Raw genomic sequence first — 19,442 nt, 5'->3', positions numbered from 1 at the left:
ATTTACTAGGAGGATGAACTCAACACCCATACATTTATATTTAACAAAAGGCAAGGAAGGTCCATACCTCGAGTAACGTCCTATGACCTTGAAAAAAAGAATAAGGCATTACAAACCCAGGGAGCAAGTACTTGGACCATAAAATGTAAAAACTGATTTTTTACATGTGGCTACTTTTGCTAATGTGGCGACACCCTGACGAAGCATGTAGGCCTGCCTTATGTATAGTGACATCTCCTTGTATTGTGATGTTGTATCCAGTATAGGTGGGGTACTATGATTATGATGTTCAGAACCCAGTAAGAAAAAACACTGACTAAACAATAATTTGAGTGTTGCATACCAACGAATTGGGGTTACTAGCTCACACCACCTCCCCTGAGTAGGTCTTGGACTGCTCTACATGTCTACCCTAAGAGAATCAAATACAGCAGTGGGTTACTTGGCTACCAGTAAAAAGACATGGAGTCACACCTTTTCAACTGATGACCCAATGTCTTTCTATGTGCAATTATTTAATCAACTGAAAAGAACACACCTGTATAGTTTATATGATTATTTCCCCTCTTTAAGGTCCTTAACCACTCATTATATGAAAAGGGTCTAACCAAATCTTTATGAATGAGTTACAGGCGAGATCCAAAGTAGAATTCTATTTGCATAGAAGATGTCAACTCATCCTTAACAACATAGATTACTTCTGAGTTATGGGCATAGATATGATACCACAAGCCGCTCTTAACTATCAACAGGCAGCTATATATGATGAATGCGGTTAACATAGCAACCGCTACATATAAAATGCAACATCCTGGAGTCTGTCAAAAGTGAGGTAGTTGCCAAAAACGAAGTTTAGAGTAGACTGACCATCTCCAAGAAGTATGGTGTAGATTGGAACAAGTATAGCAATCAATAAGCTCTAATGTTGCCTGAAATATTGCTGCAGAAAATTGATCATGGCTACCAGCTGTCTTCGAAATTACCACATAATAATTATATTGAATGGTTGCATGACATTATAACGCATGCATTTACAATGCATGCCTTTACCACGCATGCCTTTACCGCGCATCCTTTACCATGGATTGCCTTTCACAGATTTACCTTTCCAACTCATGCCTTTACAGTGGAAGGTAAGTATATATAAGGAAAGTGAAATCCCTAAACACACAGACATATTTTGTTGTATCAGGGAAACCCTAAACAAAACACCCTTATCACCCTATAACCATCCCCAAATCCTAAAGACACCCATACCACCTTATGCCCCTTCTATAACCTAAAAACACCCTTACCGTATACCTATACCCACCCCTAAATCTTAAAAATACCCTTGCCACCCATTACACTTACCCACCCCAAAGCCCTTAAAACACCCTTACCCCCATACTCTCACCCACCACAAACCCTAAAATACGTACTTATCACACTATACCCCTAAACCCTAAAAAAAACACCTTACCATCCATTACCCACCTCTAAATCCTGAAAACACGCTTACCACCCTTTACCCACACCTAGACCCTAAAATACCCTTACCACCTAGTACCGTTACCCACCCCACAACCCTATAAATGCCCTGTATAGTGAAATATGCATGCTTGGTTAAAGAAGTTTGAAGTGTTCCAGAGTAAGGAATTCCTGAGAACAGAAAAAAATGTTTTAGCTCTTTATTGTTGAATGCGGCGTGTGATTTTTAAATTGCTGCGCCATCTCAGATTGTCTTGCAAAATGCAAATTTACGCTGCAAAACAGGACTACGTCTATGACTATGTCTTAATCAACGTTGAGGCTTGGACTAGATTACTCTGTTTAGAGACAAAGCACAGGCCTGAGAGTGATCATGATCCGTAGCAAGCTTGGTATATGACTATTTCAAGTTCAATGCAGTATATAGTGATACTCCAAAATATACAATAGCACTACTAAAAATCTTAAACAGAACGGCTATATAGTGGAATCAGAAAGAATAAAGGAGAATACCTTCTTTAATTGGTTTGATGAAGAACATAAGGCATATTAAAAAACACTCTCGTCTGCTCTTGGCAATCAGTGATGTTCAGTCAGCGATGAAGTATATTTGCTGAATCTGAAAAGAAACTAAGAAATAACTACTAAAGGAAAAGACAGCAGTTCCATCTAAACTAGGGTCCAAACGTCTTGATGTTGCAAAATCAAAGACCCCATGTGTTTTTGGAATATGCTATCATTCGGCTACAATTAACAAAATCAGAGATGAAGGACTATGTTGGAGCAAATTTGTGGGTTTCTCACTTCAAACACCCACACAATTAGGAGCCCTGCTACAGATTGGGCCACATTAGGAACTATGAGACTAGGCAGTATGAGGTGGTAATCAGCCTGGTTATTCTCGCCCCAAGATGGACTGAGCAATAAAAGAACAGAAGACAACAAAGCTCTAGGCCCAGATCTGGTGCCTGTAGATTTTTTTTTTTTTTAGCTGATCCAGAATACTGGGCAGATACCCTTACCAAATTATGTAATGCGGCATTTAGGTCAGTTTGTATTCTGATGTCTTGACTCTGCTAGGGAAATTATCTTTGTGTTGCAGGAACAAAGATTTGTCCATCAATGTGAATAAAACTAAGGCTGTGTTGACGAAAGCAGCCATACCATCCAAAATATAATCTAAAATATATAGCATTGGACTATTTTGATTTCTTAGGTATACGTTTTAATCCTAACCTTAATTGGTGTACTCATCCGGATAAGATTATACTCCAATTCATGGCATGGTGAAGAGTAGGTACTCAACCATATGTTCTGACAGAAAGCGGTTGCACCAGCACTTTAGGGAGCTGAACTTTGGGGATATTGTAAAGCTAAGGAACCCCAAGTAATAGAAAACAGTTTTCCTCACACTTTGCTAAAGCTGGTCCCGTGTACCCCACTGATTTCTTTGAATTTATTTTTAGCTGGGCATGCATTCAATCTGTGACAACATTTTCCTTTACCCAGTCTTGTACTGGATTCGATGAAATCTATATTGCCTTGCGAATGTTTGCTTAAACTCAACAATGAAGTTAATGTCTCTAAAGCAGTATGAAGGGCATCACTTGCAGAAGGTGCATATGTAGACTGCTTAATGAATTAAATCTGAGCCATATATGGATGACCCAGGCCAAATCAATATTTGAGAATAGTATATCTGTAAAGGAGGCATATTGGCAAAGGAAGTCTTCTTTGAAATAAAAAAAAAAACAGGCTTCTTGACTGCCAATTATTATTTATATAAACTGGGGCTACTTAGATCTGCTGCACCCATACATTAAATGTTCCTTAAATTTAAAATTCAGTCTAGGGACCGTCCCAACTAAAGTTTATCGCTCACAATGAGATGCAGAGATATCACAGTTCTGTACTTGCATGTTAGGGGTCAGAGACTCTGTATTGCTTTTTATGCTCTTTTGTTCCAAAACAGATGCCCAAGACATGAATTGTGTTAGAAATTTGGCTAATAATTGGGGTATGAGCCTTGGTCAAACAGCAACCACAATCCTAGTCATGGTAAGGTACAAGCAAAACCCAAATTAACCTGTGCTCACCCCTCATAGCTTGGCACAGAGCAGTGAGGCTAAACATGGAGGCAATGTGTAAAGTATATGTGCAACAGTTCAAACAGTGAAAACACCACACAAAAAGTATCCCACACCAGGTTAGAAACATAGATCTTAATTTAATAAATAAAACAAGGCCAGAACGATTAAAATCCAATCAGTAGTACTGGAGTTAAAAATTTTGAAATAATAAACTGCAATATAACACCTAAAATTCTAAAGCACCAACCGTGGCTTTTTGGTCGAACTGGACTGAGTCAAAATCAAAAGTTCAGGCAAACCACGTCTGAGTGCGGGTCCTATACAGTCTCAGATTAGTCTTGCTGAAGGTTTACCTTCTCACCTTGTGTCCCAAGAGTTCCATTCACGTTGGGAGGGGGGTGTTGCAAGGAGCGCATTGTAACCTGTGGTTGGCGTGGTGTGAGAAGCAGGCTGGGTATCACAGATGGGTGGGCTGCTGCTTCGCACTGTTGGTCCCCTGTGATTGATCGATGCTGTGTGCAAAGAGCTTACTCATATTTTCGGTGTGGCCAACACAGTTCCAGTGCAGACGGGCCTGGTCGCAAAGGTTTGAATTTAAGACTCACACCAAGGGTCCAGGACCTAAGAGGCACCACTTGGGGAAAGGAACTCACTGAAGATGGGTCCAGGAGCTGTTAGGGAGCCTGTTCTGTCCCTGAGGCTCAGATCAGGAAGCCAGCAGACTAGCCATTTGAATCACTCTCAAGTCCAGAGTTCAAGATAGGTTGCAGGTCCAGTTCTTCCTCCCCAGGCAAGAGGGCAACAGGTCAGCACAGCAAGGCAGTCCTTGTAGCAGCACAATAGTCCTTCCTGGCAGAGTATTCACAGGTCCAGAAGAGTACTGAAGTGGTGAGGTCTGAGGTCCTTTTTTTATACACAGGTGTGCCTTTGAAGTGGGGAGAAGCTTCTAGAGGCATGTCTTTGAAGTACACAAATGCTGTGCCTTCTTATCCCTGACTTCAGACTCACTACAGGAGGTTATGCAGCTATTTGTATGGAGTCTAGACACTGCTTATTCAGGTGTAACTGAGGCTGAGCCTCCTACATTCTCATCCTGCTAGTGATGGTTCATCCAGTGACACGTAAGCTTCCATTGTGTGTGGCTGTCTAGGAGGAATACATTAAGCCCAGCTGTCAGCTTCACCCAATTAGGTGACCAGAGACAGGCTGCAGGCACCAAATGACTAAGGCAGGAAAATGCTAACTTTCTAAAAGTGGCATTTTCAGAATTGTGTGTTAAAATCTGGCTTCACCGTAAGTTAGGATTTGAAATTAGAATTCCAGAGAGACCAAATATTAAACATTTATCTCTTCTCATTCGGAAATTTCACTTATAAAATGTAATTAGGCAATTTCAATGTTATCCTATGGGAGGGATGGGTCTTGCAGTAGTGAATAACAAATTTGAGTTCTTCACTACCAGGACATGTAAAACTTAAAAGTACATGTCCAATCTTTTTAATACAATGCATCCTACCCTGTCAGGGCCTACCTTAGGGTGACTTTCATGTAGTAAAAAGGAAAGTTTGGACCTAGCAAAAGGTTTATTTTACCAGGTCGACATGGCAGTTTAAAACTGCACAGACAGGCTCTTGCAATGGTAGGCCTGAGATATGTTTAAAGGACTTCTTAAGTAGGTGGCACAATCAGTGCTGCAGGCCCCCTAGCAGCATTTAGTGTACATGCCCTGGGAACTTGTAATGCCCTTTCCTAGGGACTTAAAACTAAACTAAATATGGCAATTGGATTTAAGCCAGTGTTACCACGATTTAAGCACAGAGCGCAAGTAGAGTTCATAAGCCCAGCAAAAACGAAGTCAGCAAAAACAGGAGGTGTGAAGGCAATAAGTTAGGGGAAAACCTCGCTAAGATTGCCAGGGCTTGTCCCTTTATTTAAGTATAATTAAGCAAGGAACTACTCTGCCGTTTTATCTCTATGCTACATGATCGATATTTGGTTTCCTTGGGCCGCTACGTATACATGGTCAGCATGGCTCATTCTAAGGAAAGACCCTTAACAAATGTTTGTTAAGATTGGAGGCTAGTGTTTTTATTTTTGCCTATGACTTTTAACCCCTTCGCAGCGGGGGTAATTCCCCCGCTGTGCTGGGGGAGGGGGGGGGCGCGCACAGTGTCCCGGTGCTCGTAACGAGCTCAGCTCGTCACGCGGCATGGTGCCGCTGTTCTCATGACGAGCTGAGCTCGTCACGACCGTGCCCGTTTTTCGAAACGTTCAGCATACCGGGGGAATTAGCCCCGCGTGCGAGCGTTGCAGGGCTCATGACGAGCTCAGCTCGTCATGAGCACACAAGCACTGTGCCTCATGACGAGCTGAGCTTGTCATGAGCATGGAAGAAGTTAACGAACTATTACACCGCTGGTCAGAATTATATATTTATTTATGTGTATTATGTAATTGTTATACTTTGTTATTTACTATGTTGTGGCTCAAAGCAGATGCAATAAACTTTACGTTCAACTGTGTTGCATGTTTAATGTGTGGAGACGGTGGTGGTCACAGACGCTCATGTGTTTTTTGGACCAAAACTTATTTTTTTCATCAGACTTTGACTCCGATCCAGATAGAGAAGTGTAGAACATAACAGAGAAAGATATAAAAAAATTTGAAAGTAGAAATGAAAAAAGACCCTACAAAATTGCAATCAAAACGCAGATATGATAGGCCTACTTGATATTCAGCAGTAGGCCCGTAAGGAAAAAAAAAGCTTTGGGCCTCTGCGTTTTTATTTATTATTTATTTAAAATGTACATATTAGCCTCTGGCGGTATCGCATTGTACTTTAATCATAGACATGATAAGATGGTGTTTCCTTGCCAGTAATTTTTTAACAGCTATATTTCAATCAGTTAGACTTTTGTTGTCTAACCATTCTGTTTTTTCTCCTTAAGCTCATGAGCGCTGTTCAGAAAGGATTTGTTTCCAGCAGCAGACTGGCGATGCTGATGAAAAGTGCTGAGGAGAACCTGGACCAGAGAGTTCCTGTTTCTGTGGACCGCAGCGGTGGAGGAGTGTGAGTCTTAACCGCAAATAAGGGTGCACAGGTGGATGGGCGCAACTGCTTCTCTGTGCTGAACATATTCCAAGCTTCTCAGCGTGGCTTCGCTCTGACATGTGCTCTTAAATTGGCACCCAGTGTGACATTGATTAGATGGAACGGTTTTATATGTTCGTGTTAATTGTTGCCCGTCTACATTGCTGTTCATAAATGTGTGACACCCTGGAATTGACAAATAATCCCTAATCTATGAGGGGCTATAGTGGTTATTATTTCAAGTTTGGGGGCCCAAAACTAAATTATGGAGGCCCGGTTCACTGTAACGGGAGCAGAAGGAAATGCTTGGCAAAATGTAGCTCCTTAGTGTGAGGTTTGAACAGAGCCCAATCTTAACCTTTTCAAGCTAAAAGTGAATGCTCATATTGAGTAATAGAGCGCCTCCCTAAAATATGGCCACAAATGACAGTCTTGGTTAAGGAAATGCACTAGAATTCACGTGCCACATTTCAGTTTACTAGCATGTAATAACGAGTTCTTAGGTTATAGGGTGGCCGACCACTTTTGTTAACACATAAATTGCCACACTTTCTTTGCTTAAACTATCTGTATTTAAATAGTTCCCATCGGTCCTGATCTAGACAACACAATGTCTGATGAACCAAACGAAAACGGACTACAATGCTACTGCTTACACACACACACTCATGCGCCTAGGCAAATTATCTTGAATCAAATATTTTTAAAAGACCAGTCCATTGTCACATAATCTATGATAAAAGAATCAAATCACACCACACGGTAACGTACACATACTGCATAATAAAACGTAATTCACACTTTTCTAATAGCGCGTAGGATATTAAGTTGAAGCACAATTCCTTTTGCAGTCCATGTTCACTTAATCTAAATAAAATTACTTTTCATCCAACATTAAACATGGTTCAGCTTGTGAAAGATGGAAACATTCCTCCCCTCCTGAACTAAAAAAAAAAAAAAAAAATCACGTTTTGTTTTTCCTTTACTCTCTGAACTCTTAAATGTATTGACATTTTTTTAAACAAAGTTTTATATAGCGCAAACTTGACCCGAAGGTATCGGTCTTTCCATTTTTGTGGAGGGTGTGTTTTATGCTTTTATTTTATGCTTTGAGTTACTAGAAGCAGTAATCACACATTCAATATATTTCTTGTGTAAATAATAGGTGTGCGTACTATTCCATACTCTCGGTATACAGTCTTAAATTTTAGGAATACAAAAGCGATGTGTGGCGCACAGGGACTGTTATTTTCCACAGTTTCATTGAAGGTGAATACATTTACCTCAAACCTTTGTCTGATGAAGTTGATTTGTGTATTTGTTAAGCCATACATTGTAAGGCCACCGACAAGGATTATAGTGCTCTCATTTTAGTTGTCATAAGTGTCTGGTTTTCAGATGGGCTGTTTGTTTTAATATAGTTTCTCGTACATGGTAATATGGCTTGGAACTAGATTTTATTTTGGATGATTTCATCTACTTGAAGCCAGTGCGATTACTTGGGAACTATATAGTATATGCATTTATGGGTTAGAGACCCTATATTTTAGTTCTGGATCATTCTAGTATTTGGTTCTACTCAGTGGTTCTCCTCAGGCAGCTTCTGGTAGTAAGTTTTCATGCTTGTTTATTTTCTATCTTGGTTTGTGATGGTGAGAATATATTCTTGGACTATGACTTTTACATGTATCTCAGGTTGTGTGCTCTATATTGAGAGTGATCTGTAGAGGTTGTTGTTAAAGTTGATAACCATTAAAACTAGCTTTTGCAGTGTTTTGTCTTAACTAACTAGTCAGCTATTTTGTATTACTTCAAAGATTGATTTTGATATATTGTCCACTGTAATGTCTTTTGTGGAGTTTAATTCAAGTTGGATTTCACTGCTGTCTAGGCTTGACCAACCTACTTTATTTAAGTTGTACATGTACATTAAAATGCTCAGTTGACAAGGCTGCTCTCTGTGGCATTACACGTATATGGGCAGTGTCTGATATAGTGTACATAGATCCAGAGTTGTCTTAGAGAAGTGACTGAAAAAGTAGTTTGAGACGGTTTCAGGAACTGAATATATATCTTCATAGCGGACTAGAAGTGTACAGCATTAATACTGATCTGGACTACTGACTAATGACAAAAGAAGAGAGGAAGCTTTGTGTTTTTTTGTGGCTTTAAATTAGTTACTAATTTTATATGCGAATAAAAGTACATTTAAGTTATTACACATACGCTCTCTCCAAACCACTTTACTGATATCACCTAATAATTTACACTTAAAGGAAAAACACATATTCCCTACCATCCTCATGATTAACAATATTGCTAGATTAAAATTGAGATTTCATTAAAGAAGAAGTAAATGCAAGTAATCCTGAGAAGGACAAGAAAGTAGAAAGTTGAGATCAGGGAAATGACCTACGGAAATGTTTCATGCATATTTAGTTGTACCATTTACTCTACAGCTTCCACATTCTTCTTCCATTAAACATAGGGAGTTTGTGACTTTGCGCAAGGTTGCAGAGTTATTCAAATCAGATGTCCACTTCTCAGCTATTAGGAATTTCTTACATTTCCATTTGTGCAGTGTAGATGCTTTATAGTTGTACTTTCTCTAGCAATCACTTTTTTTGAATCCAAGATGTAAATCCTTCATCCCTTATTTTGGAAGGCCATTAAGCATAAGGGATTTCGGGTTTTTACTTGAGGTTCTCCTTCATAACCAATTCTTTCAGTTGTTTCTTTCCACCGATCATTTCCAGCAACAGAAATGGAACCATTATCTTCTGATTGATTTCCAGTATCATTGGTGTGATACATTCTAGGCACTTCTTGGCTTCTTGTCACGTCACTATTGATTTCAAAATTGTTAACAAAATTATAGACCGTTTCTGTTTGGTACATACTCTTTATTCCAATCTTGTGATTATTTCTTTTTTGTTAAAAAGGAGCTATTCGAATCAGTGGGTTCAAATTTAATAGATAGTCGGAGTTGAGTGCCATCATTTACTCAGATGAGAGTTCTTCATTTACATATTCTTACATCACGTATATTCATTTGAAAAACTTTTACCACTGCATGAGTGCTTTTCTTAATAGGAGATAATTCCTGAGATGAGAGATTCTCAGACCAAGATTCATATTTAACCATGGAAAAAGGACTTGGGCTATTTCAGTTGAGTTGAATATTTATAGAATAACACTGCTAATCCATGCCTACCAGCAACCTAATCATCTGTACTCCCAGTACATTAAAATGTAGACCTTCAAAGGGCTCATTGAGGTGGCTTACTACTTTTTTTATTATGTTATAGATTTGTGAGAGACACTATAGTTCTCAAACATTTTAGGCTAGAGGATACAAAGATGGGCGAAATGGTCCATTGCATAAAACTCCATCTTGAACCATGACTGGCATAACATCCTTGTCTTTTGTATAATAAAAGTCTTATTGAGGTATTTTGTAAAGGTGATGGAATAAGATAGTATTTATTTTGTACATTACCTTACAAAACAGCCTTAAGATATTTTTGAGTTGGGTTGTCTGTTAATAGCGCCAAGCAATCTGAGGCCTTGTTATGTAACATCTAAGTGTATTTTGTCTCAAGAAAACATAACTGGTTTGCTCCTAAGATAATTCTGTCTTCGAGTCTTGGCCAAAGAATACTAGAACACCATTATATGGGAAACTCTACTTTGCTCTTAATGTCTTAAATGAACGCCTGTGCAAGTTCATATTTAATGCCTTGTTCTCTAGATAATTAGCCCAAGTGTCAAGCCCAGTGATGTGCATTGATGAAAGGGTTAAAGATAATTAATGGGTTTACCGGTAAGAGCTGAATGTTTTTGAGGACAGAGGTGATGTTCATGCCCTCCATATCCAAGCTTGAGTTGAGAGAGAGCCTTCTGCTTTGTAGAGTATTTTTAGCTTTATATGATTCTGCGCTCTACAGTATGGTTCGGTTAAGTAGTTTTAGAAGAAGTTGTAACCTTAGTCTGCAATGGAATAGCCCGTTTCAGAAATTTTACAATATTTTACGTTAACATTCCTCTGTAGAGTAGGTTTATGCATTTGAGCCTTTATCATTTCTTAAGTAAGTGGATGCTTCGAACTATAGAGAGCTTTTCAAGGCATTTCCTCGATAGACCAAAGTGACCAGGATAACACAAGATATTTCTTTCACCTCTCTTATGTTTTTAAATGATAAGTATCTACTTGCTATGAGCCTAAAACTAAATCCCAGTTTATCTTATTTTTGTGGCCAGGCAAGGTTTAGGGCCTGCTTGTTAAAGTATCAGTTAATGTAGCTGGGACACTTGGACTCCCATTGTTTGTCTTTTCCACCAAACTGCTACAGCAGTTGTATATTATAACACATTGCTTCTTGCCTCTCGGCTGAAACTGGAATTACTAAACATGTTTGACCAGGATGAATTGTTAATCACTTAACCTAGAAGCAGTTTTGGCAGTAGTCATCGAGTTGTAGTGTCTTTTGTTATTTAATTTCCTTTATTTGAGATCTCTATACTAAACAACATTTTCCCTTCTTTTAAAGTGTATTTTCCTATCATGTGGCTTATAGGACATCCCAAATGTCCTCCTTCGGGGACTGTTAGAGGCTTTGCAAGTTCTAGAACGTTTCTTTTACAGAAGCTTTAACAAGTACAGCTATGTGTACTGTTCTTGGTCTTAAGTGAAGAATGGTTACATTTTTTTAAACTAGATTCTAATTCTTGTGTTTTCATACATTTAACATTCATAGGTTACCTTTCCATGGTGTAAAAATCAGTTTCTGAGATAATTTCACAAAAAATGCCAAAATCTAGGTGTCATAGACACTGCCTACGATTTGTATAAGTTGCTATATTTTGGGAGGATTTACAGAATCCTGTGAAAGTATGAACATGTTTGCAATTATTGATTCTAGTGTTCATGTTGTCTGCTATGTGTACTCAACCTGCATTTTGTGAACACCTCCAAACGTATGAGTTTGTGCTTTTCACGCTTCTTTACAGTGTCACCCAGAATGCCTCCTGTCCTTTTTCACTTAAGAATGTCCCCTGTAGCATGTCTAGTTTTAAGTGGAAATGTTTGTAAATCTAGTAGAACAGCTCTGGGTCGTCTTGAGTTAGCTACGCGCACTACATTTTATCTCTGTGGTGGTATTTGACCACTCAAATCGTGGCCAGTCAATCACTGTTTCAAATGTTGGAATCAAGGTACTTGGAGAAGAAAGGATTCCAATGACCGCAGGGAGTGGCCAGGAACATAGAATGAAAACATTTTTATAAGATCGGTTGTATCCAGCAGATGGTAAGCATGGCAGAGTGACTTAAAGGTGACTCTCTTTTCTACTGGAAGCCAGTGTAGGGCATCCATTGCCGCTTATGAAGAGAGCGCAGTGGGCGAGCCAAAGAGCGTTTGGCTGCCGCATTTTGTATGTGCTGCAGTTTCTTCAATGTTCTCACTGAAATGCCCAAAAAAGGACAATTACAATAGTTCAGAATGCTCAAAATGGTTGCCTACACTACTATCCTGCTAGTGCCATTGGTAGAAAAGAAAAGATTTTCCTCATAACCTTCAAAAGTAGACAGCAAGAAGATTTCAAGTGATTCACTTGTCTAACCATGGAGAGGTCAGAGGCCAGAAAGAACTAAGGTTTTTCACAACTTTAGAAGGTCCCAAGGCGTAAACCAATCTGGAGTCCAGAAGGTCGGCGAATCCTACATTTTATCAGGGTCAAACTTTAAGAGCGTTCACACCCAGCCAGGAAGTAACCACCTTCATACAATGATGAAAGGAATCTGACAAGAAGACACTGAAGAGTCCATTGAGATGATCAACTGGTTGGCTCAGCATATTTCACATAATGTAGCCCCAAAGCTCTTATATGTATCAACAGAAGTCAGATATAGATGTTAAACTAAGTAGGACTAAGTGCTGACCCCCGAGGAACTCCTTGCTGTACGACTGTATATTTCGACTGATAAAGTGGAAAAAATACAGCCTGACACTAATCCATTAAAGTATGATGTACACAACATTAATGCCCACTTTTTTAAGCCATTCTTCACCAGTGTGGAGAAGGGTCTTCAAGGTGATACTGTGTCGAAAGCAGCAGAAAAATCAAGTAGCAAGCTTGTTTATTCACACCCAAAATCTGTCCTTCGTTTTCAGTATGTTCTCAAATATGCTTTTTAGGCCATGGTTGGGAGAGCAACATTCAAGTAGACCTTTAGCTTACAGTATACTAGTCAGGTTTGGGCCCACCCCTTCAACCGTTAGCATTTTTGGTCACCCTCTTTCAGCTATTGGCTTTAGACTTTATCAATCACCTGTTGGCTCAGCCAAAAGGATATTTCTCTCTCACTAGATTCTATTTGCTGTTAGTGCTTATCTTTCTCCCTACTGTGCATTGCATGCATTAAACTGCATGTGAGACTTTATTTCAGCTGTAGGCCTCTGTTAGCTCTTGTATGCTCCCTCGCATCCGTCCCTCTTTCTAGAGTGTCGCTCTGCCTTTCTCCCACCCACCTCGCAATCCTCACTTATGTCCCTCACTTTTTTCACTTGTATGCTCCTCATTCCTCCATCCACTATCTTCCCTTTCCTCTCCACTGGCCCTTTCTGCTTACCCGGTGTGCTGCTTAATCAATGTGGTCGCCCTTCCTCCTACTCTTCCCTCCCAAAGGCATCTCATAAGTTCCGGCAAAGCAGGAAGACTTTGTTTTTTCTAGAAATGAAAGGCTATCTGTAGTGAAGGTTCTCTTATCTTGCAATACCTTAATGTCATACCTTACTATGCCATAGAAACCAAAAAAGGATTGTAATCAGGGGTCCCTTGCCATTTGCCTGTATTTGACATAGAAACAAAGACAGGCATGGCAACCTTCAATTTAGACAGCCTTACTATTATCTGGCTTTAATGTGCTTATGCTGTGTGATTAGTGCATCAAATCCAGACCTCTTGTCTTTGTCATTACTCAATATGGGTTTGTGGCCCATTTTAAAGTTGCCACCATGCTCAATTTGTTTAGTGAGTCTTCTCAGTCACTGCATGGACAATGAAAAGATATACATTTAAAAAGCACTTATTTGCTCATTCACAGAAGTACATGTAATCATTTCTGAATAAAAAAGTAACGTGAACTCCTACTATGAGGGCAAACTCTTTTTAATAACTTGATACCTTTCATTCTGTTTTAAATATGGGACGGCACAGAAAAATCCTGGATGCATGTGTATAAGTTAGTAATGGGAGATGCATGTAGACTACCTGTTCTCTGAGCTAGATAAAATGTGACTGTAAGGGGTGTATGATTTGGGGGGGGATAGTTCAACAAAGTGATTGAAGAGCTATGTCTCTTAAAATTAGCACTGGTCCTGGTGTTAGAAATCTAGAAAACACCTTACAGGTGGTCAGATTTCTTTAATGTTTGTTGCCTTTTGCTCAGGGCATATTGTGTTAAAACAAGGAGGTAAATACTTTATTTAAAATGCTTGGAATTATTGAAATCTTTAATAGCTCATTTGATCGTCCGTGAGGCCCAAACTTGTATTAAGTCCTTCTGCAGTGCAACATGCAGTGCCTTTAAAACATACTTAAGTTGAATTCAAGATCGTTGACCTGTCCTATAATACCTTGAGTGTGCAAGGCAGGTTGTGGAGGAGGGGGGCGCACCAGCACTTTTCACAAACAGGCATGTGCCTCTTCCGGATTAGGAGCCCTCTTTTACTTGGATACAAAAGTTGATAGTATTGTTACCCCTGCCCCAATCGTGCCTCTCAAAATTTGCCAACGGTTCATATTTGGGAAATTAACCATATGAGCATTCTTTATTTTTGTCATCATGGGTGTACACATTTGTGAAAATATTTTTCGGTGTAAATTCTTGTCTACTTAATTCTGGTCAAAAGTGCTAACTCTGAATTGTGAGTACATGTAAAGTAACTGATCTCTGCCGGTAAGTCAGCCTTATCGACAAAGCTTCTTTTTGGCACTTAGCAGGAATGGCTTGAAAGGCTATGTTACCATTGGCTTTATGATCTGCATATGTAGAGTCCAAATCCCTGTTGGCATAGCAACAGTTCTAAGGTGCACTTGTCTCACTGTTCGTGACTTAGGTTACAATAGCGCTGGGGGTTAGAAATGAACCCCGAATGAACGCACTAACAGACTGTTCAGTCACATGTTTGTAAGCCAGTTACATGAAAGACGGCTAGAATGTCCCTTGTATGTACAAAATGTATTTTTGGGGAGATTTGGGAACAGGGGGTTACGATGTCACGCACCTAAGATTATTTTTTGAAGGATGTAGTAGGCATAATTCTGCCGTTTTCTCAATCGCTGCTTCTTTTTCATGATAAAATACAAAATATATGCCTACCAGTAATATACAATAGGCCGAATATAAAAGCATGACTGTTAAGATGTATTTTCACCGAATGTAATTGGTTCATACTGAAAGAACGCACAAATCACTGGTCAGTTTCATAATTAAACTTTTGTAATATATTCGTGAGGAGAAATTAACATGTACTATGTATGCACTGAATTATTGTGGCGGCAAAGTTACATCGACAAGCTTTTTTAATGAGTTTATGAAAAAATCATTAAAGACAGACACCGGATCTGAACTGTGGCATGCACTGCATGTTCTCGTGCCAGTTTATGTATTGTGCTAGGTTATTGTACTAGATTGGACTGTTAAATGCTATGTGTGCGACCGGATTATCATTTTTAAAACTGTCTCGGTGTTTTATTGCCATTATTTATTACTTTTGATATACAGAATGAGCTGCATGCATTTATAGAGCAGTAAGGGGATGTATTTAATGTGCCTTGTTTTTAACTGAATAAGAACTGAAAGCATGAATCAATAAAAGTGATTAAAATGGGCCACTCGTTGGCACTTTGATGTTACTGTCAATTTCAGATATAACTTTATGATAAGTCTTAAAGATATTTTAAAAATAAGTGTGATTTTCTTTATATTTTCTGTACCGGTCAGTGCGTGTGTGAATTATCCTGTTTTATGTTGCTCTTTTGTGGAACCGTTTTAAATTGGAAATTAGAATTGTGTGGTGGCATTGGCATAAATGTACATTAATTTGAAATGTCCCTGTTGATTTATTGTTTACACACATAAACTGAGGTGTAATGTACATATTATACAAAAGAAATCGTGCTTGTTTTTCTTTCTAACCAAAATTGATTCAGGCCAAGTGCTGGAAATACGCTAAGAAATTGAGTCCTCGCTTGGGGTCCTGTCGGAAGTGCTGCAAAGTCTTTTCAAGGTCACCATTCAGAACTAATTTTGCACACTGGAATATTTAAAACCTTTCTCGCGTTCAGTGGATTACAAAAGAGGCTGCCAGATGAAATGCAAATCCGATCTCTAGGGTTTGACGTTCATTCATCCGAAGGTCAGAGGTTCGAATCCAGGCACATCCCAGGCACATCCGTGTGGCACTTAATGAAAAAGATGGATTCCATCTGGCAGCCTATGTGAAGTGACTGTTGGAGGGAGGGAACTTCACAGCAAGTGTTTGGAGGACCGGTGTACCCCCAAACACAGCCTTCCCTTACGGTTGGTTTTGCTAATAGAGTCTATGCAGATACTTACATTGCTGACTACTTTTGGTATTCACTCTTCACATTGTACAGGTGATCCCTGGTCCTACTGGTATAGCCCATGCTTTTTGCTGTAAGGATGGAGTTTCTCTTTCACCTATGTGAATTTTGTACTTTTCTAAATCAAGATGTAGTAGGTTTGTTTTAATCTTTGGTATCCAACAGTAAATCACAGCTAAATTGGGAAGAAGGCACTTCTATTTAAGCAGGCCCTCCTGTTTAGGTTAAGTGTGTAAACGTAATCTCTCCTCTTATACGTTGACCTGTTAATGTATGAATTTGTGTGTATGTGTGTGTGTGTGTGTGTGTGTGTGTGTGTGCATGTGTGTGTGGGTGTGCGTGTTTGTCTGTCTGTAGTATGCCTGCAAATGAAACTAGTGTTCTTGTATTCGAGAATGTCCTTGATCTGCACCTTTATTTTCAAGCCAATCGCATACCTAGAAAGGACCCGCATCCCACTTGGAGGATGCCTCCTTTTTTGTACTTTACCAGATGCACTCGTACTCAGCCACTTCCATCACCTCCAAATGGTATGCAGCTCGGGTATTAACTGAATTATCTAGATCTCAAAAGCAAATCAATTAAAGATTTACAGATTTATAATGGAAAAAAGGTTACGGAGAAGAAAGTGTATAAAGTGCAAAATCTGCATTAATATTTTATTGCCGGTATTAAAACTGGGTGCTCCCTATGTCAAAGTTGAACTGATTATATTTGATTAGGCGAGAAAAACTGTGTGAGGTGCGCTTATTCCAATGTGTCTTTGTGGTGATAAAATGCAGTAGGCTATGTGTCAAAGAAAAGCGAAAGGCACTGTAATGATTTCTAGTATTTTTCTTTAAACTTTAGCCTGCTCCCCTCTAAAATGGAACAAGAGCCCTGAATTTACACAGTGGTATGAAAGGGCTTTGATGACACGCAGGATATTTGCTCAGGTATCCAGACAGAGCTAATCATGTGAGCTTTACTTCACAATCCCTACTTGACATGTTCTCTGCTGGATGCTGTGTTTAAGGTATATTTCCGAGATCTTCCCTGATCATATTTTGCCCGCTTCCTCATACTGTGGTTGGTTGTGTGATCATGCAGCTTTTCAACAAACAATAACTTTGTCCATGGTGGTGTGGCCTCTGAAAGATTTTGGATCTGTGATTGTAGGACCAGTAGCAAACCACAACTTAGCAACGGCTTTTCATTCCTTTCAGTCAGGTACACTATAGCTTTATTTCTTTAACAAATTAAGAATTTTAATTTTGTGTCAATCACCACCAATCGTGAAAAATAATCGACCATGTTTTGAATAACTGAATTTAATGGAGCTTTTTAGAAAAAATACAGGGGATTAAATAGATGCACCCTACATGGCCCATGACCTACCTTGATCAAGATTGCTTATTTTTTTAAGTGCGTTGGTGTCAACCTACTTTGCATATATGCAAACAATCCTAAAATGACAGATTCAAGTGGATGACGGTGCTGCTGTTTCCAGGCAAGCTCATTGGACATGCAAATCCAGCCTTTTCCTCTCTAAATGCTTATTTGATTAAACACGACAGACTTGATTCTCTCCTATAAAGATACCTTGATCTGTTTGTCTAGGCGGTGTAAATGTAATTAGTTAGATCTGCAAGGCTGACACAAACCGGAGTGAGTTAAATCAGTGTAATCTGAAACCAGAGTTTTATTCACATATAGATTTCCATCTCACCCCCCCCCCCCCCACCCCCCCCGGAAAAGCTCTTTAGTGAATCCCTTTGATTATGAAATTTGTGATGAAACATCTCCGTGCAGTGTGAGCCTGCGTTTATTTACAACTCACTTTCCCCCCGTTTTTCCAATTAACTCATTTGCACCTCATTTTTATGCATGCTGAGTTTTTCCCGTCAAAGTCAAGTAGCTGTAAATCTCCAATCTATATAGCTGACATTGAAATACATTTCATTTAACCCATGAATCATTTTCCGTCCTCATTGCAGCACGCGGGCAAAATTATAGTACACCATGTTTTCATAAATTATTACTTTATTCTCATTTTGGGCCATGATTTCTTTGTGTAATGTGTGATCTTCGTGAGAGTATGAAAGCCTGATAAACCAGCCAGTCTGAATTTTGATTAAGGACTGGCTGGAAATTAAGCAGTCTGTTTGAATTTTTGTTTGGAGGACAGGGATAGAGGTACATAATGTGCACGAAATATTGTAAGAAAATAGCTTTCCATACTTTATTTTATCTTCAGGCTTGTACATCTAAGGGTTAATGTCCAGATGTCTATTTTGCTAAAGCATAAAGCCCTAATCTGCATAGTGACCCGATTGCTAAGGAGACCCAACGTGAGTGCTGGGTCCTGTACGTTAGTATTAAGTGAAAGTTCACACTTACTGAGAATTTCCTGTGGTTCTTTTGTAAATACATGGTCACTTTCAAAATAATGATGGTTGATACATTTATAAAATATGAAATATTAACGCCGCACCGTGTGCTTGCATGAATCTTTTTTTATAATGCAGTCATGTATTAATGGAGTCAGCATTCTATTCCTATACTTTTTTGTGCATGAAGAGGTAAACAGCAGATATTTAAGAATCAGGCTAAAAAAGGGCCCTTTATAGGAAAGTTTGCTAAAAAGCATATCTAGACAATTAGCTGGATTCACATTCTTTGCATAAATGGGCTAAAAGGTACAGTACATTTCACATTGATTCACGTCAGGCTTATATTGCCTAATTGAGTAATGACCTTCAAGAATGGTATTACCTCTCCTAGAGAAGCTTGGGCATTTTTCCTTATGCAGAAGTCAAGACCCACAATTTATTTTTTTTAGATCCGAAATGTTCATCTCGGTAGGCTGCCCACCTGTTTTTTGCCCCCTCCCCACCCCTCTTTTTTATTAAATGAAGCTCATCCAGCTATACAAATGCTTTATGCAGCGCTGAACCATTAAATAAAAAACCCCGGCTAGGCCGCCTCCGAAAAGGGTTAATTAGGTTTGATATTGAGTTATTCCACAGGCAAACCTACACAGGAGAACATTTACTTCTGTTTTGGATCATTAAAAATTGAAAACAGTCTGTGGTTTTTGATTGAATAGTTTCAAATAAATACAAATTAGACCAATTAAAAGTGGGCTTTGAAAATAATATAAATGATGCACGATTTCATACA

The 19,442-nt window shown here is 39.1% G+C and overlaps 1 protein-coding gene and 1 long non-coding RNA gene across 3 annotated transcripts in view; both read left to right on the top strand.

Moving 5' to 3' along the window:
• GPD2 (glycerol-3-phosphate dehydrogenase 2) overlaps nucleotides 1-19,442 on the top strand; it is a 1,314,993-nt gene that overhangs the window by 1,100,935 nt on the left and 194,616 nt on the right. Inside the window, exon 17 of one of the 2 annotated variants that reach the window (XM_086956671.1) lies at nucleotides 6,509-6,630. In XM_086956671.1, the coding sequence (XP_086812797.1) occupies nucleotides 6,509-6,630 (122 nt within the window). Of the gene's footprint in view, nucleotides 1-6,508; nucleotides 7,698-19,442 lie in introns of those variants that run through there. The other variant, XM_086956673.1, reaches the window with a different exon arrangement.
• LOC147731572 (uncharacterized) lies at nucleotides 9,022-15,829 on the top strand. Its single transcript, XR_015308448.1, has 2 exons — nucleotides 9,022-13,472; nucleotides 13,547-15,829. It is a non-coding gene; the product is annotated as an uncharacterized LOC147731572 (long non-coding RNA).

The sequence above is a fragment of the Lissotriton vulgaris genome, chromosome 2_1, assembly GCF_964263255.1.
Source record: "Lissotriton vulgaris chromosome 2_1, aLisVul1.2, whole genome shotgun sequence".
NCBI classification, from domain to species: domain Eukaryota; kingdom Metazoa; phylum Chordata; class Amphibia; order Caudata; family Salamandridae; genus Lissotriton; species Lissotriton vulgaris.
The sequence above is the reverse complement of the archived record's forward strand: the minus strand, read 5'-3'. Positions and strand labels throughout refer to the sequence as shown.